The following is a 22,116-nucleotide window of genomic DNA, read 5'->3' on the forward strand; positions in this document are numbered from 1 at the left end:
GGGTGCCTCAGTGTGCGCGCGGCCGGCGCGGCGGGCGGGTCGCTCCCTGCGCTCCTTCCGCTCCCTCCGCCCCTCAGCGCCGCCGCCATGGCTTCGGGTAGGTGCCGCCAGCCCCGCCGGGCTCAGCGGGCAGCGGCGGCTCCGCTTCCCGCCGCCGAGCGCGGGCGCGGTGGGGCGCGGGAGGGCGGGCGGAGCGAGGGCCATGTGGCGCATGTGGGAAAGGCCGCGGCCATGTTGCGGGGGACGCGCCCGCTTTTTCCCTCACGCCCCCCCCCCCCCCCACCATTGCGCTCGGTGAGGGGGAGGGGAGCCACGCCCCCGCCGGTGGCCCCCGTGGGCACGCCCCCCCTCGGCCGAGGCCACGCCCCCTCCCGGGGGAGCCCCGCTGCGCGAGCCGCGCGGGTCACGCCCCTTTAGGCGCGGGGGCGTGGCCTGGCGGGCGCGCCCCCCGCCCGTGTCGCAATGGGGGCCCTGGGGGCAGCGTCCCTGTGGGGGCCTGTGCTCCCATGATGCGTGGGGTGCACCCCTTCTGATGGGGTCTGAGCCCCCCCCCTTTAGGCCACAGCCCCCCCAGTGTGAGTGTGGACCCCATTTTGGTTCATGCTTCCCACTGTAGGCCCTCCCGCCTTGGGCTGTGTATCCCCCCCGTGTGTGGGATGCAGGCCTTGTTTTGTTCATGACGCCCCCTTTAGGCTCCCCCACTTTTGGGTTGTGTACCGTTCACCCGAGTGTGAGAGGGAAGCCCCCCCTTCTGGGTCACAGCCCTTCTCCTGTGTGAACCCCGCCTTTGGGTTGTGGTTTCCCCCATCATATTGTGATGGGGTTGTGTGACCCCATCCCGGTGTGAGATGGGATCACCTTTGTGTCGTGGCCCTCTCCATCACCCGCATTGTGTGCTCCCCATTTGGCCCAGCACCCCCATGGAGTGCAGGTACATCACTCCCTGGGGTCCTGCCCTTCTTTACACGGGCAGTGCCCTCCCTCCCTCCAGCCGGGGAGCCACCTTTGTGTCCCGCTGTGTGCCACCTTTGTGTCCCTGTATGTGCTGCCTCTGCTCTCCACACAGCGTGAAACGGGGGGGCTCCACCCCTGCTGTGGGTTTAACACCTCCGTGGCTGGGATTGTTTTCCAGCAGGGCTTTAGCCGAGCACAGAGGCAGGATCTGCTCTCGCTGGTGACCTGAGCCAGCCCAGCCTCCCCTGGGGCCTCTCTGAGCACAATGTGCTGTTCCTTCACCCCTTTGATGGCTGCTCCCCCGGCAGGGCAGCCTTGGCGAGGTGTGGGCGCTGGTGTGTCCCGGAGTGGGAGGAGGAATTGGAATTCCAAGGCTGCCCGTGCTGTGTGGAGTGAGCCATGTTTTGTTGTGGTTCCATGTTTTGTTGTGGTCGAGCCATTTTGGCGTTGTCTCGTGTTGTGTGTGTGAGTGATAGACAATACAAACAAAGCAAGGGCTGCTGCAGGAATCCTTTCATTCAGGAAAGGCAGATGTGTCCAAAGGTACTAAAATGAGTCCAAATCACAAATTTTTCTATAAATTACATCCACTTTCCCCCCATCTATCAGCTACTGACCATTCAAGCACTGTCTCCTCTGTTTTTAGTGATGCTCAACCATGAGCTTCTTTTTCTTTGCCTCTGCTCCTTCTTTATATGAATTACTTAATAAGAAAATCTCAGTTTTCAAATGTACACAGCAGATTGTTGTATCTTGAGAGGAATAAACCCCCTGAGCAGTGCAAGGTGATTAGGGTGCTACATCCCACTTCATCAACAGGAAATCCTTCCATGAACTTTTTAAACATTAAATAAAAAAAAAAAAAAAAAAAGTCAGTGTAGGAATTTCCAGAATAAACTGTTATTTCCAAAAATCCTTACAGGCTCTTGTCCCCATTGAGCCCACGAAAATAAATTGATCAGGAGTCTGTAAGAGGTCAAGCAGAGGATGTAGAAAATTGTATAAATAAAGGAAATTCCTCTGCTTGTGTGTTTTCATATTTTACAGGCTCCTTATCTGGTTGCTTTCAATTTTTTTTCCAATTTTTTTTGGTTTGGTGGAAGTTTGTTAAGGAGATGAAATGCAGTTCATAAATTTATAGCTAATTCTATCCTTACTCAAGATATTCTGGTATTATCATTAATATTCTTGAATTAGTATTAATGGCATATAAATGTTAGAGTTAAATCACAACCATGTTTCACAATGTGGTTATCTATTTAATAGTAATCTTTGTGATCATTTAAATGGAAATGAAAAAATTTACCTTACCCCTTTTGAATTGCACCTCTACATTGGGTTTTTAATTGCTTTTTAATATGAAAAAGCAGTGAAATATTTATGTAGCAGTGCAAAAGGAGGAGAAATTCACATCTGAGTGAAACTGCTTTATAGCACATGTGAAATTTAACCTCCTTTCATCTCATGTTTAGTAAATGTTTCTGTTACAGAATATGAAATTGGATACTTTGTGTTGCTTTGAGGAGACACCTTACCATTAAAATGCAGTTTTGTGTGTGAATATCTGGGGTGATCCCCTCATCTCACATCCCTCACCTCGGGTGATGCCCTCACCACAGCTCTGCTAAGCTCTGTAACCACGGGCAGGATTGGATTTATGACCTGCTGGGGGAGGTGTAATGAGCACATTCAGCAATCTGATGAGTGTTTTGATTGGAAAATGGTCACAGTCATTTCTGACATTTACCCTGCCTTGTCATTAATTCTCAGTGTCAGCGTTTCAGGCACTTCTGGGCACAGAGGCTGGAGAGAGGATGTGGGGGGAGGGTGAAAATGGGGATGAAAAGCTCCTGATAGATTTTATTATACCATGGCACAAGAGTATTTCTGTACATTCTTGAAGAGAAAAATTGCAGGGCTTATCCAGAATGTTTGGGTTTGGACAAGAAGGTGGGAATTTCCTGCAGTTTCCTCCTGCCTAGGAAGGGAGCTGGATGGAGCCTGAGCAGAACAGAGGCTGGAAGGGCTCAGGGCAGAGTGAGGAATTCTGCAGAGCAGAGCTGGGGATGGATGTGAGCTGAGGGAGCCTCAGTGTGTGTGTGTGTTCTGTGTGTGTTCTCTGTGTGTCTGTGTGTGTTCTGTGTGTTCTGTGTATGTGTTGTGTGTGTTCTGTGTGTTCTCTGTGTGTTCTGTGTTCTCTGTGTGTCCTATGTGTGTTCTGTGTGTTGTGTGTGTGTTCTCTCTGTGTGTGTGTTCTGTGTGTTGTGTATGTGTGTTCTGTGTCTGTGTGTGTGTTCTGTGTGTGTGTGTTCTCTGTGTGTTCTGTGTCTGTGTGTTCTCTGTGTGTCTTGTGTGTGTTCTCTGTGTGTGTTCTGTGTGTTGTGTATGTGTGTTCTCTGTATGTGTTCTGTGTGTCTGTGTTCTCTGTGTGTCCTGTGTGTGTTCTCTGTGTGTGTGTGTTCTGTGTCTGTGTGTTCTGTGTCTGTGTTCTGTGTGTTCTGTGTCTGTGTGTTCTGTGTGTTGTGTCTGTGTGTTCTGTGTGTGTGTGTTCTGTGTGTGTTCTGTGTGTGTGTGTGTTCTGTGTGTGTGTGTGTTCTCTGTGTGTCCTGTGTGTGTTCTGTGTCCTGTGTGTGTCTGTGTGTGTGTTCTCTGTGTGTGTGTGTTCTGTGTCTGTGTTCTCTGTGTGTGTGTGTTCTGTGTCTGTGTTCTCTGTGTGTGTGTGTTCTGTGTCTGTGTTCTGTGTGTGTGTGTGTGTGTGTGTTCTCTGTATGTGTTCTGTGTGTCTGTGTTCTGTGTGTGTGTGTGTGTGTGTTCTGTGTCTGTGTTCTGTGTGTGTTCTCTGTATGTGTTCTGTGTGTCTGTGTTCTCTGTGTCTGTGTGTGTGTGTTCTGTGTCTGTGTTCTGTGTGTTCTGTGTCTGTGTTCTGTGTGTTGCTCAGCTCCCAGCTGGGAATTTCCCCTTGCAGCAGGAGCAGAGGGAAGTGTGGTGGCTCTTCCATCCCTGGTTTTCCATCTCCCATTCTGTGTTAGTGCCCTTCAGCTCAGCAGAGCTTTCTCAGAGCATCCCAAAAAGGGGTTTAGCTGCACTGACCTACTTAGCTTTGCTTGATTAATTAAGCTGCTTCATTCTGCTCATTGATGATGGCACTGTACTCTATAGCCATTAGAGGGGTTCTACAGTTCTGGGTGTTTGGAAAGACTCCTTGAAAACAGAATTCCTTCAAAAAGGACATTTCCAAGTGTGTTGTGTCCCCCACACCCTGTGCTGCTGTCATTCCAGTCTCCTTATTTTCACTTTTGTTAATGAAGAGGAAGCTTCATTCTGCAGGGATGGTAGTTTTAATATCCAGTGTACCTGAACCTTTCTCCCTCTCCCCAAATTTTCTCCTCTATTAAGTAGAGACTAAAATATTCATTGGAAATTCACAATATGACTTATTTCTTTTTCTAGATTCTGGAAGCTACAGTCAGTCTGGGGGCCAGCAGAGGTATGTGAGCATTTCTGTTTTGCTGTTAGCAATTACATCTGCAGACTAAAAGACCATTTAATATTCCCAGCATGATGGCTGATTGTTCAGGATGGAGTATTGATAGGTTTTTGGAATTAAGGATGCAGAAAGCTTGCACCTGGGCCTTTCTCAAGATGTCTTACAAAACAAGAGAAATCAGTCTGTATTCCTGAAAAGAAGACAATAGTCATGTGATGTAAATGGATGTAAATTGGAAAGACATTTTATAATAGTGAGAACTTTTGAAGTTACATGAATATAGAGAAATACTTTCCATGTGATTGCCTTAAGCTGTTCAGAGATTTTTAGCCAAAGGTTATATTTGTTACATGGCCCAAGGCTGCAGGGCATGTTTTGATCAGTGAGACAAGAGTTTTTATGGAAGTATAAAAATCATGGCTAATGCTGCCTGTGCTAATGAGGATCATGAGGCTTTGTGCCTGAGTTTGGGTTTGTACCTCAATATGATGAGTTTCAGCATGTGCTTCTTCTGGCTTAGAATAATGAATAAGTGTAATATAAAATTACAGCAAACCCAGCTTTTCTGTACTTAAAATTTATATTTGAAACACAGCAGAAATTAAAATGAGCTCTTCTGGCTTCTGCCAGTCAACCATTAATTCATTGATGCAGTTTTAATATGCCTGGAACTGCAGTACTTGGATTAAACACCTAATTTGGAATGAAGAGAAACTTAGAGACACCAAAAGTACCTTTACTTTCCAGCCTGTGTGGAGGGCACTCTCAGCATTGCCTAAATGCATTTTTCTCTTCCAGCTACTCATCCTATGGCAATCAGAGCAGTCAGAATTATGGACAAGGACAGGTATGTTGAAAAAAAAATTGTGACTTTCAAAGCAGATATTCCTTGAGTGAAAAAAAAATTGTTCCTGGGCCAGGAAGAATTCCAGTTTCAGCTGTGCTTGATGTTTGCAGTTGTGTCTAGCCAAGGAAAACTGTGATTTACTGCTGTGGAAGTTCCACTTATTTGAGTACATTCTTGAAATTCCAGGGATATTCTGGTTATGGGCAGAGTGGAGACAATTCCTCCTATGGACAGAACTATGGAAGCTATCATGGGAACTATGGACAAAATCAATCAGGTTTGGCTAGCTTGTTACATTCATTGGCAGGATTGAAAAGGTGAATATTGACTAAAAAATTTCTTCCTCCATTTCCAGGTTATGGACAAGATTCCCAGGGATATGATGATGAATCTAATTATGAAAATCAGAATCAGAGCTCCTACAACCAGCAGTCCTATGGCAGCCAGGGGCAGCAGAAAGGGTCATCCAGAGGGTAAGGAAGCAGAGTTTATCAGTATCTATTTAAAGTATTGTTTAGTGGTCACAAATCACATAGAGACCAGCTATTGATTGTTTTGACACATTCTTAACTAGAGCTATAAAATATTTCTTGATAATATTGCTTAGAAAAATACAAATATTTGAAGATCCACATCCTTGAAACACGTTTAATGTCTGAAAGGGGGTACAGGCAGAATATTGCTTTATGTGAGAAGGATGGGTGTAGTTGTTTTGAAGTCAAGCTGTATGGGGACATGCACTTTAGAAAGTCTTTGGATTGTGGCTACAATGAAGAATGGACTTGGCAGAGTGTTTTGATTAGGAGAAAGACCTATCAAATCCCTCTCCAATCACATTCTTTTGTATAAACTCACAGTGCTCTTTTATTAACTTCAAATAAGCTCTTAGCAGTGGAACTCTTAGCTGCTCTCAGATTGCACACTGCTTATCTGCCTCAGAATGCCTTTTCTTGAAAGAGAAGGGATTCAAAAATGTCATGTAAGAAATATATTTTGGTTTCCCAGCTGAGTTCTCAGAACATGGTGGGTTTATATCCTCACCAGGAAATGAAATGTGCCCATGCATGCTGCACTCTGTGCTATTGCAAATGTATTTTACTTGTGATGTTTTATTGGATTCAATTTCAGGAGGATTAAAGATACAGTTTTGAAAGTATGTTGGAAAACACAACCCAACTTCCCAGAATGACTAAAAAGGCCATTTAATGCAAGAATACCTCCCCTGTCTGCTTTACAGGCTTTGTGCCTCCACCCCAGGTCACTGCTTGTGTTAGAGCTTTACTGAGGCTCATGTGACCTCTCTGAAATACTCTTGAGTCCTAAACCTCCTTCTTGTGTCCAAGGTCCAAATGGTTTTGTATTTTTACAAGGTGATAAAACAATTATCACAATGATTTTGAGGTGATAAAACAATCTGGTCTTGAGCCAACCTCTACCTGGTTTCTGGTTTTGTAGTTCTTACAATAAAACATTTTAATATTAAAAAAAAATCTTAATCTGCCAGCAATAATTGCTTTCATTCAGATGTCATTTTTGCTTCTGTAACAAAGGCAGGTACACAGTTAAATTTTGTTTTGCTTTGTTTTCTGAGTATTTATTAGAGGTAATAATGTAGTTGTTAACTCTGTAGATGTCCAGTAGAATAAAAATACACCACATAGGTTCTCCAGCAAGTTTGTGATCTAGGAAATGAAGAAAAGGCCTTGAAGGGAAGCTTCTCAATGTAGGGTTGTAACAAATAAGGAGAAACTGAGAAATGGTAGCAGCTTTGAAGAGGGTGCCACAAAACTGCAGCTGTCACATCCTGGGGAAGGGGAGGGAGACAGCAAGTGGTGGATGCTTTCAGCAGTGCTGCCTTTGGTGGTAAAGATGCAAAGGCTGAAGCAGAGCTGACTTTTTTGAAATGGAGATAATAACAAGAATCTTCACAAGCTGTTTACCACTGGGATTAGCAAGGTTAAAGCTGAGATCTAGGCTACAAGTGGGAGAGAGCAGATTAAATGGTATTTACACAGATGGGATATTTTGGGATTGGTTAGACCCAATGCACTACATCTGAAAGTGCTTTGAAAAGCTGCTGGAAACTTCCTGGAGGTTCTTGTGGGTTTTTTTCCTTTTTCTGAGATACTTTCACTGGCAAGTAAGATTGCCAGAGACTGGAGAGTGGCAGATCTAGTGCCTCATCCTTCCAAAAAGGGTGAAAGCAGGGAGGGAGAAGGGAAGAAAAGGTGGTAGAGGTCAGAGATTCTTTTCAGTTACTGAAAAAATAAGACAGCTAAGGCACAACTAAGTACCTGGGGGAAACAAAGGAATGAGTAACAGCCAGTGTTCCCTGGATGCAGTTTATTTCTCATAAATCTATATTATGCCTTGCCATGAAAGGCTAAGAGAACTATTGTCTCATATATCTAGATTTTCAAAATACTTCAGTTTCTACTGTAGGCAAGTGTGGTGTAGGTGAGATTCCCTTGTGGTTGCTCTAAAGTTATAAATCTTAATCTTGGAGAAGATTTATGACTCCCTCTTGGCATGTAGAGCTGCATTGTGTTGGAGCATCCTGGATGTGATGCTGCTCTCAGTGTTTCTGATGAGGGCTGCTGGGATAGTGTAGATGGCACTGAAATGAGAAGAACCTCAGGTATATTACAGTTAGAAAAATTCTTGATAAAATTGTAGAAGGCTCAGAAGAAGAGAGGTTGCAATTCAAAAAGCAAAGCAAAATTTGGGGATATTTTGGGCAGCAAGTCTCAGCTGCACTGTGAGCATGAGCACTGAGGGTCTGCCCTGCAGGTCAGAGGGAAGGATTTGGTGTTCAGCAGGTCACAATCAGCCATTGATGGTTCTGGGGAGAGGGGGGGAAAGCAAGTGTTGGACTGGGACACGTGAGAGGAATGATGCTCCTAATTTACATAACAAGTTAACTGCAATTAGGAAATGTTAGCAATATCATGAATTTTCAACCCTTATTTTCCTCTCTATTCGCTGAACATTTAGCTATTAATTCCAATTCTGTTTGTTTTAAGTGGAAGAGGCTCTTATGAACAAAAGTCAAACTATGGTCAGCACCAAAGCTCTTATGACCAGCAGTCAAGCTATGGACAAAACCAAGACTCTTATGACCAGCAGTCCAGCTCCTATGACCAGCAGTCGGGCTATGGCCACCAGGGCTCCTATGACCAGCAGTCTGGCTATGGCCACCAGAGCTCTTATGACCAAAAGTCAGGCTATAACCAGCACCAAAGCTCATATGGGCACTCCCAGCAATCCTACCAGTCTCAGAAGGGAAGCTATAGCCACAACAGCCAAGGTAAAATTGAGCAGAAGCTCTGTGAAATGGTTGGATTTCCTTCTGCAAGCAGTTTTTGATTTGATGGATGCTTAAATTCTTTTCAGTGTTCATGTTCTTGGGGGATGTTTTATTTGTTAGGACTTCAAAAACATTGTAAGGTGATTAAAATCTCTTGGGGACCCAAAGAGGTTGCTGTTCCTATGACCAGCAGTCTGGCTGTAACCAGCACCAAAGCTCATATGGGCACTCCCACCAATCCTACCGGTCACAGAAGGGAAATTATAGCCACAACAGGTAAAATTGACAGCTTGAATTCAGTATTGACCAATAAAATTGACCAGAAGCTCTGTGAAATGGTTGGATTTCCTTTTGCAAGCAATTTGGTTTGATGGATACTTAAATTCTTTACCATGATGATATTCTGGGGATGTTTAATTTGTTAAGACTTTAAAACATTGAAAGTAGGGAGATTAATATCTCTTGAGGCCCCAAAATGGTTGCATTTAGATGTGTTGGAACAGCATTGCAGAGACTCTGCCCCTCAGTTCTGCAAATTCTGGATGGATTTTTTTCCCTCCAAGCTATTTTGAACCCTCTTCCTGCATGAGGGTGGCATGTCTTGATCAGTCATGAAAAAGCTCTGTGAAATGGTTGGATTTCCTTTTGCAAACATTTTAATTTGATGAATACTTAAATTCTTTTCCATGATGATATTCTGGGGATGTTCAATTTGTTAAGACTTTGAAAATATTGAAAGTAGGGAGATTAAAATCTCTTGAGGCCCCAAAATAGTTCCATTTAGATATGTTAGAACAGCATTGCAGAGACTCTGCCCCTCAGTTCTGCAAATTCTAGATGGATTTTTTTTCCTCAAGCTGTTTTGAACCCTCTTCCTGCATGAGGGTGACATGTCTTGAAGAAGCTTTGTGAAATAGTTGGATTTCCTTCTGTAGTTTGATTTGGTGGATACTTAAATTCTTTTCAATGTTGATATTCTTGGGGGATGTTTTATTTGTTAGGACTTTCAAAACACTGTAGGGAGATTAAAATCTCTTGGGCCCCCAAAATGGTTGCATTTAGGTACATTAGAACAGCATTGCAGAGACTCTGCCCCTCAGTGCTGCAAATTCTAGATGGATTTTTTTTTTGCCCAAGCTATTTTGAACCCTCTTCCTGCACAAGGGTGACATGTCTTGATCAGTCATGAAGAGCTTCTGCACTTCACATTCCAGCTTTATGCTGTGTAGGTGAATTGTGAGATAGGAGAAGTTGAAGATGAAGCTTTTTTTTTTTTTGCATTAACTTCACACCAGCAGCACAACCCACTCTATTTATCCTTGTTCTGTCTTCAGCCATGCCTTTTGCAAACTGGGAGGACTGTATGGAAATCAAATGTATGGAAATCAAATGGAAAGTGTATTTTAGCCAATATGTATTTCATGTTTGGAAAGTGGAATGTAATTACAGAGTGGTTTTTCATTTTGATATACTCAATGACCCTGGACATAATGGAGCAAAGTTTGTTTTTTTGTTTTTTTTTTTTTTCATTTTTGGCACGGAGAATGTCAGAGAGATTTGGGAGCTGATACATTTCAGATGTAAACGAAGAGGAGGTGGGAATTGCGGGGTGTGAATTCTCTCTGTGCTGCAGTTTGCACTACAATTGACTCTGTTTGGTTTGACTCCTCCCAGATGATCGCCGTGAAAAGAGCAGGTATGGAGAAGATAATAGAGGATATGGCGGGTCACAGGGAGGAGGTAGAGGGGGATATGACATGGATGGAAGAGGTCATATATCTGGATATAGGTAAGTGATCTCATTCCAGTGCTGCAGCTCCTTACCCTTGTTTCCTATTTAGTTATTCCTATTATTTGCTTTTCATTTTTGGTTATTATATGTCTATTCCTAAGATGGTTCAGGTTTAGATTTCCAAAACTGGAAGGTTTCTAAAATTAAGCCTTTCTGCACTGCACAGAAATGGGTTTTGCCAAGGGGAGCAGCTTTTAGATTCACATAGATTGAGAGGAGGCATTTGATTGTTTTGACACACAGCTGCATTTTATTTACATGAGTTGCAATACAAAAACTGCCCCAGCCCATCACATGTTTTCAGTGATGAGAAAACCAACAGACAATTGAGAAAAATGTAATTTATACCTAAGGTAGCTCACATTTTACCATGGAAGTAATTTGGCCTTGAATAATTTAGCAGTAACATTATTTATTCTTTGTTGCTTTTTTTCAGTTATAAACTTCTATTAAAATACAGATCTTTTATTATTGATTTATTTGTCAGTCTAAACACGTTTATTTTGGGCAGATCTGAAATACTAACAATGCTATCACCCCTTTCCCCATTGCCTTAGGCCCTGCACTGTCAAGAAAATTTATGCACATATTTAATTCTGTGCTTGCAGATGATCTCATGCCGAGGTCTGCAGTTGGGACCTTGGCTTTAAAGCCTACTGAATTAAACATATGACATATTATTTATTAATAACTCACACCACAGGCTCCCCTTTGTGTCTCTGAGTGGTGGGAGGTGCTCACTGATGCAGGGCAGGAATGTTGAAGCTTCCAGAGAGCTTTGAGGTGTTGCTTGTCAGCACCACTTACCCTTCAAAAGGCTGCACAGCTCTGGGTTATTCCTAAATTCCAGATGAAAAACTCTGTAATTATACAGTGTTTTCTGTTGGAACTGATCTGATTTAAATAAAATGATCCTCTACTTGGTTACTTGTAAAGGTATTTATTTTAAATAATATTTAAAATCTGAGTTGCTCCTAAACTGTACTTAATGGATTGTTTATAATGGTGTAGGAGGATCTTACCTCTTCTAATTAGGTGTGGTAGCACAATTAGAAAATCATGTTAGTGTTATTTTGTGTTTGCTGGGGTTTTATAGAATATAAACTTAATGCATATTTTTCTGTAATATTTTTATAATAACCACAAATTTATAGACTATAAATAAACATAAATATATATAACAAAGAATTCTATAATATATAGCACCTCACATAAAACAAAAATAACAAGCATAATAATTTCTAAGTTAATTTTAATTTTCAGTTAAAATTGAACCTTTTTCTTAAATTAAGATTTTCTTTGTGGATGAAGACTTTCCATATTCCTGTGATAAAAACTATTAAAAAAAAATTCATAGCTTAGCCCTTTCCAATAATAGCAATGAATGTGAGCTTCAAAAAACACACTGCTGATAGAGTTTGTCACTTTGAAACAAACTTGGGTCTTTGCAAAATAAAGTCAAATGTATTAATGTCTGTGAAAATAAAGCCTCTTGCCATATTTGTCCAAAATGTGAGGAAATTTTGCTCACACATCCATGTAGATCATGGAGCCAAAAGAAGGGAAAGAGGGGAAGTGAATGAAGAAGTGGAGGAAAATTCAGGGAAGTGGGAAGGCATTTGTGGAAGGAATTTTGTCTGCTTCTGTTAAATGATGTTGGCTTTAAGGGTATTTTTGTGGAAATTTTCTGGAACTGCAGTGTCATATATCTTTATTCAGTCTTTTTGCATAATTGTGACAGAGGATTCTCCTTCTGACATATGTATTTTACCAGACATGCTTATTAGAGAAGTCTAAAAGGTTAAATTAATTAACAAACTCTATAATGAAGGGGAAAATAACTTGTAATAAGGTAAGAAATCATGTTTAGTCCTGTGAAAATGTGGGGTTTAAGGGTAGGGGTTCTTTGGGGGGGTTACATTCTTGGGTTTCTCTTATTTATATGTTTATTTCTTGGGGGAAAATATGTGTAGGAGTATCAGGTTCATCTTCAGTAGCCACCATTTTCAGTTGTTCTGATCCCCCTTTAATGCTAAACCATGACAATTCCATGGCCATCAGGAGATAATCTAAAAATCTTGTCTGCACAGATACTTTCATGGTGCTGTAATCACAGAATTCCAAAATGGTTTTGGGTTGGAAGGGACCTCAAAAATCAACTTTTCACTCCCTCTGCCATGGGCAGGGACACTTTCCACTATCCCAGAGCTCCATCCAACCTGGCCTTGAGCAGGGGATGGAATAATAACAGGCTTTGACTTTTACAGTGCTTAGAAAATAACATGTAAAAATTGTTCCTTGACTTTACAAACAAATCAAAATCAAATGTGAGACCACAATAAATGGATCTCTTGTTCCTAGCTAGTAATGATTCTTCCTTGACTGACATTTAGACACAAGGAGAAGCTTTAGAGGTGTAGTTTTATTGTGACAGCCAGTTCGTGTCCTGGACTGAATGCTTCCAGCACTATTTTTCTTTAGTGCCTGTGTAAAGTCACCCAGCACTGTAAAGAAAATTTCTTTGGAGAAATTCCTGTTCACATTTCTTAGCTGATATTAGTCCAATGAAGAACATCCATTTTGTCATGTGTCAGAAGTTCACATTTTAGTTTTAATAACTTAGGATTTCAGAATTATCCTAGAGATTTTTTAAATTATCTTGAATTGCATCTTTTGGGATTTTAGTAGAATTTCCCCACCCTGTTGTTTTGAAGCTTGAAAAATTGATGATCTCCCAAATTTTTATTCTGGCTAAGAAGTAAAATATTTCTCTTTTCTTCATAGTTAGAAGAGTGTCATCTTTTGGTTAGAAAGCAGGAACAGCAAGTCTTGAGAATGCAGAGTTTTACTTTAAGAAATTCACCCAATTTTTAGAGTCCTCATCTGAAAAAACAAGGAATTAATGGTTACTGTGGCTGGGGGACTGAATTGTTTTGCTTAAGGCTGTAAGTGGGAAACACAGGAGCAAATAAAGCTGGTGAGAGGAGCTTTGCTTTTGGCTCTGCTCACACAAACTGTGCTGGGGGAACCACAGGGATGCAGTTCAGAAAGGATTTGCCATTGTGTTAGGATTTGTTGTAGAAATCCTGACTTTGCTCAGCAGAGATTTTTTTCTCTGTCTTGTGCAGTTTTATGGTGATCTATAAACACAAGCTACCTGTGCAGCTTTATTTATCAGCTATTAGGAGTGGGAATTAGTGTGATATAAAGAAACTGCAGCATAGTGCAGATGAGTTTTATAAGTGTGGTTTGTGTTCAGAATTGATATTTTGACTTGTAACAGATATACTTGAGCTTAGCCTTATGGAGACTTTGGAAAAATGTGAACAGAGGCAATAAATATAAGCAAGGGAAAAAAACCCCATCTGTTGGTGCACTAAATATTCCTTTCTTGTTTGTAAAATACACTCTAGGTGTTAGGGACACACTTGGTGAGACAGATCCATGTTGCAGGCTGAATTTGGTCCCTGAATTCTTAGTGCTGCTTCTTGCCAGTATCTGATATTTATAAAACTGCATTTCTTGTATGTTGAGCTCCCTGCATCACCTGTACTTTAATTTAAATAGATGTTCCCAGCTGGATTAAGCAATATCCAGATGAAATCCAGTTAAAGTCTAGTAGGCAATGATAAATCTGTGACTGAATATGGGAGAAATGAACAACTGAGGACTTGAGGCAGCAAGTTCACACAGCAAGTGGTGCCCTGGCATGTTCTGGCTGCCTGCAGTTCAGCCTCTAATTTATTATCTTAGCTGGTAGCACTGCTGAATTTTAACTCCTGTTCATATTTCTAACACAGAATATTACAAAGACCCCAAATTCCATCTGGTCACCCCTCTCTGAGGTCTGTGTGCAGGCCTGGTAAAGCAGTGGGCTGTGAATGCTGCAGTTGTATTTTCCACATGTTTTATGCCAATAATGTGGGGACAAATTCAGTTGCTGAGGTTGAATTTTGGGTCTCAATGAGGGGCAAATCTGAGACTGTGGCATCAGCTGCTTGCAGTTTCTGTGTTTGACTTGGAGATCTGCCTGATGCCAGGGAGTCTTGGCTAGCTTTGCCCAGCAATTGCAGGAAGGTGACAAACTGCAGATTCATAAATCAGATATCAAATGCCACATAAAAATGTAGCAAAGCATCAATCCACTGTCAAAGGTGTCTATCAGTAGATTGTTCCACATTTTTGTTGTGTTGGTCGTGTGTGACTAAGCAGACAACATGCTGAGGCATACTTGAGCAAAAATATATTTCTGTAGACATTAATTAAAAAATTAATTAAAATTATTATTGATTGCACTCATTAGTGCAGAGTGCAGAACTGCTGTATCACAGAATTAAGGCATTGGACTGTGGCTCCCTTTACATTTTGTATATTAAGCTCCTGCTTTTCAGGATTATGGTGGGCACATTTTCACTCCAGCATCCCACAGAACCCTCACTTGCAGCAAAATCCTGGATGTGTTGACACAAACTTACTTTGTGTAAGTTGGGTTTTCTAACTGCCATACACTTCCACATCAGAAAATATATTTGTTCTGGATATTGCTGTCCTGATGAGCTGGGACCATAATCTGGGATTGGAAAATTTTCATAACATTTAGATGATTGATATTATTCACTGTTGTTGTTTCTGAGTTGAAATCCCAGAAAAACAGGCATCTTACTCAAAATTGTTGTGTCATAATGAAGTTTTTTTTTTTTTAGCTGAGGTGAATTGGAGGTGGCAGAAAGGTATTTACAGTAAATTTTATCATCACCATTGTGTTTTTAATCATCAGTGCTTGAAAACAGACAACCTTGAGTAAAGACCAGCACTGATGCTGCATGTAAAATTTTTAATGAGCAGAGTGAATTAATGAATAAATGACACTGCAATTTAGCATTCAGATTTCTTCTGTGGAACAGCAATAAAATCTGCAGCAAAAATTTATTCTAAGGAAAGTCCCAGTAAAAGTGATATTGTCTCATGTGCCAAACTGTCCAGATGTCTGTCATCCTCCAAAGAGTGTCTGTTAATCCAGGTTTGATAATAACCTGTTGAAACCTGATTTGGTCCTCATTTTGGGCAGATTTTCTCATAAATGTTAACTATCAGCAGCTTCCATTTATGACTTTCCATTTGCTATAACAGATGGACAGAGTGCCAGAGAAATGACTCCCTAATTTTATTGCATTGCCTTTTGGTGGGTGCTCGTGTGCCCTGTTTGGGCTGATGTGTGAGCAGACAGATGGAATTAACACCTGCAGTGATTTCTGGTCACAAATGCTTTGGTGAGGAGGCACAACAGCTCCAGAGGCTGCAGATGTTTCTCTGCAGCAGGGTTTGAGCTCACACTGGTGGGTTTGAGCTCTCATCATGGTGAGAAAGCTCTTGGGGTGAGGTGACCCTGCCTGATTTTGAGGTGGCAGCTGTGTCCCTCAGGGCAAGGAGGACAAGCAGGCAGTTGTACATGGAACTATAAGAGAGTCCTGACATTTGGTTATTGACTTTCTGAAAAACCCAGTGGGTTTTTTTCTGACAGCTCTGAGTATTGATTATGTTGTGCTCATAACATGGATGCAATTAAAAATGCTGCTGTGAAAAATCCTTCCAGTACAAACCTATCCAGTGAAAAAAAGAGTGAGGGTTTATTTTCATGCACATAATTGGAGGCATAACCACCTGTTTTAAATCCCCTTTTAACCTCTGAAAATTGATGTGTGTATTCTCTTAACTTGGTCTACATTTTGTGCCACAGGTTTCAGAATGAATGAAATAAAACTTCACGGCCTCTGCTTTTGAAGCTCACATGCACACACCCCTTCTCTGTAATGCCAAGTGCTGTAGTACAGTAGGTCCCCACAGACCCTTGCTCAGAGAATGGCTCATTCTGCTAATTTATCCCCTCTATTATGAATGCATAACAATAGAGATTAATTTTAGCTCTTTTGACTTCTAGGAAAGTACTAAAGTACTAATTATTCCAAAGTAGCAATTACATCTACAATTAAAGCCCACATTAATCTACATGAAAATACCATTTTTGTTTTAAACCCCAATTTTGAATAGCTGTTATTTTGGCTGATGGGATGGGAGAAAGTATTGAACCAACCACATGTGTATGGGTTAGTTTAAAATACTCCTTTAGGGCTTCTCTTCTCCAATGCAGCACCCTGAGAGATTTTCTTTTTTTGTAATTTAATCTTTGAACATGAATGGGTAGTGAGGAGAACATAGACATGGTGCTTTAGCTGCCAGACAGTAATTCTCAACTTGTCATCAGTTAACTGTAGATTGAGCCTTGGGCTCAGCACGTAGAGACTTAAGGAAGAAATCATTTCTTCAATTTTTCCTCTGCAGTGGTGGTGACCGTGGTGGCTTCAAAAATTACGGTGGTAAGTGCCGAGTATCCAAAAATGTTTCAGTGGAAATTCTTTATAAATCTAAAAGCCACCAATAATATCTTGTTACTATCTAGTAGAAGCATTATAGAGTTTTGGTGAGGCTGGTGTGTTCACGAGTTTTAATAGCCAAACTTGTAGCAATAAACTGGATTTCTGCTTTGTCAAATTGCATGAGAGAATTTGTGGAGACAGTGACGTTCACCGGATTTTTTTTTTCTTTTCTTTTTTTAATTTTTGTTACAAATGCTTCTTAGAAAGGTACTAGAGGTAGAAAAAAAAAAAAAGTGGGAAACTGCTTGGTGATGTGACAACCAGCATTTGCAAGCAAACACCAGCACAGCATCAGTGTGGCAAGTGCCACATGCTGCAAGTTAAAGAACACGTTAACGTCCTACAGACGCCTTCTGTTGAACGTTTAAATCTAAATATTCTCTAAATCTCTGGTGAATGTCTTAGATCTTAGATGCATTGCATACATTCTTTGTATATTTTCTTGTTGCTAAAAAAGTCACTTGAATGTGTTGTGCTAAAAATAGTCTTTTTTCTTTCTTTCTTTTTTTTTTTTTTTTGTCCAACCCGTATCATAGGTCAAAGGGATTATGGACCGAGATCAGATGCTGGTAAGGAAACAAGCAGTGAGTGGGAGTGGATTGTAGCTCTTAGGTCACTGCTTCTAAAATGTTTGTCTAAAAAGATGGATGTGGCTGCAGTTCCCATGGCTCAAGAGAAACCTAGCTAAAAAATGCCTTCCTTGAAAGAAATATATTTAATTTAAGTGCATGTGAAATTTTGGATGTTAATGCAGCAAGTAAGAATTTCCTGTTGAATTCTGAATGTGCTTGAGCCAAGCAGCTGCTTGAACTGTCATCACACTTCTGCTAAGCTTGTGTTATTTAAAACACCCTCTGCTCTGGTGGGTTGGGATGCCCAGCTGCATGAATGTTGGGTGTAAGGCAGGTCAGCTGTCCAGTGTACTCAGCTGATGGTGTTAGCCTCAAAATTAAACTCCCTGCTCCTCTTTTATTTCACACAAAATGTCTCTGGGATTTAAGGGTCTGCCACTGGGCAGCACAGAGCTGAGCTCAAAGTATTGCTCCCACAAAAACTTGTGGTAAATGTAGCTTAATTTTCCACAGATTCAGAGTCTGACAACTCTGATAACAACACCATCTTCGTGCAAGGACTTGGAGAGGATGTTTCAACAGATCAAGTGGCAGACTATTTCAAACAGATTGGTATCATAAAGGTAGGTGAAATGAGAAATCTTGGGTCAGAAGGAAGGGAACTGGTGGAGCTGGTGTACTGGAAATGTACTGGTATCATCCAAGGCAGAGTTCTCTCTGACTCCCCAGCAGTTGTAGTTAATATTTTATCTGGGTTCCCAGCTGACAGCTCATTTGTAAGCTGGCAGCACTAGCACCTTTCTCCTGGTGACATTTAGATTGCATTGTGTCTCTTCTTTAGTCTTTACAGCCCTGACACTCTATCCATTGTGCCACCCTCGTACTGCAGCATGTGTCCCTCTGTCTGGGGCTGCTGCTTCTGGCTCTGCCATTCTAAATTAGGATTTTATGCACTTGACCTCATTTTGTTGTTAACAGCCAGTCAGTATCCTTCAGTCAAGTCCTGTTTCTGCAGGCCAGCTCCAGGAGAATATTCTCTCTAAAGATACTTAGTGTTACAGTGTGTGCTCTGAACTGATTGCACCAGTGTTTCTGCTATGCCAAATGTACAACCTTTCTTTTCAGACCAACAAAAAGACTGGCAAACCCATGATAAATCTGTACACAGACAAGGATACTGGCAAGCCCAAGGGAGAAGCCACAGTATCTTTTGATGATCCTCCTTCTGCTAAAGCAGCAATTGACTGGTTTGATGGTGGGTGAGACTTACCTGTTCCTTTGGCCATTTTTGAATCTGACAGGCAGTGGAAGAAGCACATAAATTACCTTTTTGGAGGCTCAGTGCTGCTGTTTATGTAGATTTTGGGTTGGGGCTTTTGGTTTTGGAGGTTTTGGTTAGGATTTTGTTAATTTGGGTTTCTTTTTCCCTTAAGCAAAGGCCTATATTTCGTTGTTTCTCATGTGTATTGGATTTCTCTCATTTCATTAAACAGCAGATAGTGATTTAGACCAAAAATGTGCAGTGAAACTGAGGGTTTGCTGCTGTACCTCAGTCACCCATGCACAAGGTGCAAGAGGTGGTGTTTGTCACTTCTTGTTTAGACCAACAGAGCTGTAATCTGTGTTAGCATCTGGAGGGATTCCCTACAGGGTTGCATTGATATTTTTAGTGTTGTGGGAGCATTCTTAGGGTTTGGGAATGGTTCTGGCAATCTTGTGCTGAGTGCTCTGTATATACACAGTGAACAACAAGGTTTTAAAATAATGGATTTATCCCAGAATTATATTGATGTAAAACTCCTCAGACTGCAGGAAGTACAATGACACTCTTGTAATAATAAATTCAAGGGGGTGAGGGAAAAGTGCCTTCTCCTGTCACCTTGTGTGTTCACAGAATTGTAGTGATACTGGGTAGAAACAAAAGGTCATGCTCTGCATCTGGTGGGAAATGATACTGCTTTAAAAAATTGACATGCCATGCTTGTCTGATGTTTGTATTTGCTAACAAAATGCAAATTGACTTTTGTTTAAGAGGGTAAGGCAAATATGACTATATTAGGCACATGTGCAGTGCTGTTTGTCGGTGATAAACATTGGATCTGTGAAGAATGCAGTCACTGAAAATCATGAACTTTATTTAAATACACTTGGGAGTTGAGTTTTGGGCTGGCTATTGAGTGGTACAAAAGCCTTGTTGCCTTGGTGGAATTACAGAAAGTTCAGACATCCAAACTACTTCCCCATGAGCATGGCCAAAAATCTTTTAGGTGTTCTTATGTCTTTAAATTCAACTTACAGATCTCATTTAAACTAAAATATCTGTGGGTTTGAGGAGAGTTTAGCAAGCAGATCAGAGTTTCCATCTCACCTTTGGACCAGTGCTTTCAAAACCAAGAGATTGACAGCAGCTTCCCTGTGTCTCAAGAGTTTTGTGTTCAGTCTGGGTGTGCAAATCACTTCTGCACTGCTGGGTTTGCTGCTGTGTTCTTGGGAGCTGTATTGATCCTTTCTCTCCTCCCACAGGAAAAGAATTCAATGGCAATGTTATCAAAGTTTCTTTTGCAACCAGAAGACCTGAATTCATGAGAGGAGGTGGAGGTGGCGGGCGTCGAGGTGGGACTGAAAGTCTGTAGAGTTCTTGGTTTTGCACAGTTAAATGCTTTTTCACTATGATTGATTTATTAAAAAGAAGTTGACTTTGAAGCAGTGATTCATCAAATATATGAGCCTTTGGGATTCTGCCAGGAAAGGGAGTAATAAGGATTGAACCCAGTTAAGTAAACTGAAATCTGTAATCTCTTCTGCACAGCACAGAATTTATGCTTTCCTTTAGAGCTGGAAAGTCTCCAGATCTTCTCTGCCTTGCTTTTAAAGAGAAAGTGTAACAGGGATGTTGAGCTGTACCAGCCCCACATGTACAGGAGGGAGTTCCCAGTGAGTATTTGCTTGTTACAGCAGAGCTCTGAGATTCTCTCTTTCCAGCTGGGATAAAGCAGGGTACATAATTCAGCTGCTGCTGATCTGGAGCAGCAGTTAGATTTCTGCTTCCTTTAATCAAGGCTGTATCAATCTCCCTGATTCTCTGCATATACAGTTTTGTCAGTAATCCACTGGGTATTCATTACCATTTTCCAGGAATCATGCTTTGGGCAGTGACTGACAACAAATTCTAGTTCTGAAATCAGGCAGTTCTATAAGCTGATGGAAAAGGATTCTTCAACAACTTCATTTGGAATAAAAATTCTTAATTTTGTGATGCAGAAAGCAAGAATGTTGTCCCTCTGCCTGTCAGAGGCATCCTGGGATTAATCCAGACTTCTTTTATTGTTCAATTTTTGTTCTGTGCTCACGTCTGACCATAAGTGACTGATCTTATACCTTGTTAAATCTTTCAGAAATTTTATTAATGCATGTAGTGGGTTTGTATTTACCCAGTGGCAATTCAAGCAGATCAGGTTTCCCTTTACTGCTGAAAAAGAATTTATAATAAATAATGGGAATATATTTGCATTAAACACTTCTTCCACTTGAAAAGTCTGTCTGTCACTGAGGGTCTGAAGGCAGTGACAATCTTTGATACCTGTTTGTCATGTGCAGTTCATAGAACTTTATTCTGATTATGATTTTGTCTGCAGGTTCACGAGGTGGCTACGGAAGAGGTGGGGGCTTCCAGGGCAGAAGTGGGGAACCCAAAAATGGTGACTGGGTTTGTCCTAACCCGTAAGTGTCATTTGAATTGGGATGGGATGTTCCCTGTGTGCTTCACCTTCACAGCTCAGTCTGGGCAATCCTTGTCTGTTCCAGCTCCTGTGGCAACATGAACTTCGCTCGCAGGAATTCCTGCAACCAGTGTGGGGAGCCCAGACCAGAAGATTCACGTCCATCAGGAGGTGTGCAAAACCAGCTACACCTTTTAAAACATTTCAAGTGTTCATATCACCTGCATCTGTCTGAAGAAGCTGATGTATTTCCATGTTTTTCCCCCAGATTTCCGTGGCAGAGGTGGCTACGGAGGAGAGCGGGGCTATCGAGGGCGCGGCGGCCGAGGCGGCGACAGGGGAGGAGGCTATGGGGGCAAAATGGGGGGGAGGTAAGAGCAGCCTTTGCCTTTGCCTGGCTCTGGGATTGGTGGGGACTGTGGGAAAAGTGTTGTTTATGTGTGCAAGTACAACTGCCATGAAAATATTCACTACAGACAGGAGCTTCCAGAGAGAGCCACTCAGTCTGTTGAGTTTTGTGAATGTTTCTGGATGAGGCTCTCTGGAAACACAGACGTCAGAAATGTTTGACTGAAGGGACTGTTTGTTATTTGCTTCATTTATTACATGCTTAGAACCTTTTCTTTCCCTTTCCAGAAATGATTTCAGAAATGATCAACGCAACAGACCATACTGAAGACCACTGTGAATGTTTTGTTTGTCTTCTTGATGCGTTTGATAGTGAAATTGCCTGCAGCTTCACCCATGGCCTCTTTCGATAGTGGAATTGAGTGAAACTAGATTTTTATTTTGGTGGGAGGGACTGGGGTGGTTTGGGAGGATTTTTTTTTAAGCAAGACATTGAAATTTAATCCTAATTTCCACATTCTCCTCTTTTCTTCCCCCCCCCTCACCCCATACCTTTTCAACAGGCCCTAAGAAGGAAGAGATAAACTGTAAAATATTGCCAAAATATGAAGTGTTTTGTAATACAACAATAAATGCTGATTGTTTTATTTGTGAAA

General features: G+C 41.5%; 1 protein-coding gene across 1 annotated transcript; it reads left to right on the top strand.

Moving 5' to 3' along the window:
* Positions 1–22,116, top strand: TAF15 (TATA-box binding protein associated factor 15). Its single transcript, XM_063174103.1, has 16 exons — positions 1–97; positions 4,405–4,441; positions 5,240–5,288; positions 5,475–5,565; positions 5,644–5,761; positions 8,312–8,595; positions 10,270–10,384; positions 16,727–16,761; positions 17,358–17,390; positions 17,907–18,016; positions 18,519–18,648; positions 19,917–20,006; positions 21,029–21,113; positions 21,198–21,283; positions 21,381–21,483; positions 21,749–22,116. The coding sequence occupies exons 1-16, from the start codon at positions 88–90 to the stop codon at positions 21,786–21,788; spliced, it is 1,416 nt and encodes a 471-aa protein (XP_063030173.1). The 5' UTR covers positions 1–87; the 3' UTR covers positions 21,789–22,116.

Source organism: Melospiza melodia, chromosome 21, assembly GCF_035770615.1.
Source record: "Melospiza melodia melodia isolate bMelMel2 chromosome 21, bMelMel2.pri, whole genome shotgun sequence".
Taxonomy (NCBI): Eukaryota; Metazoa; Chordata; class Aves; order Passeriformes; family Passerellidae; genus Melospiza; species Melospiza melodia.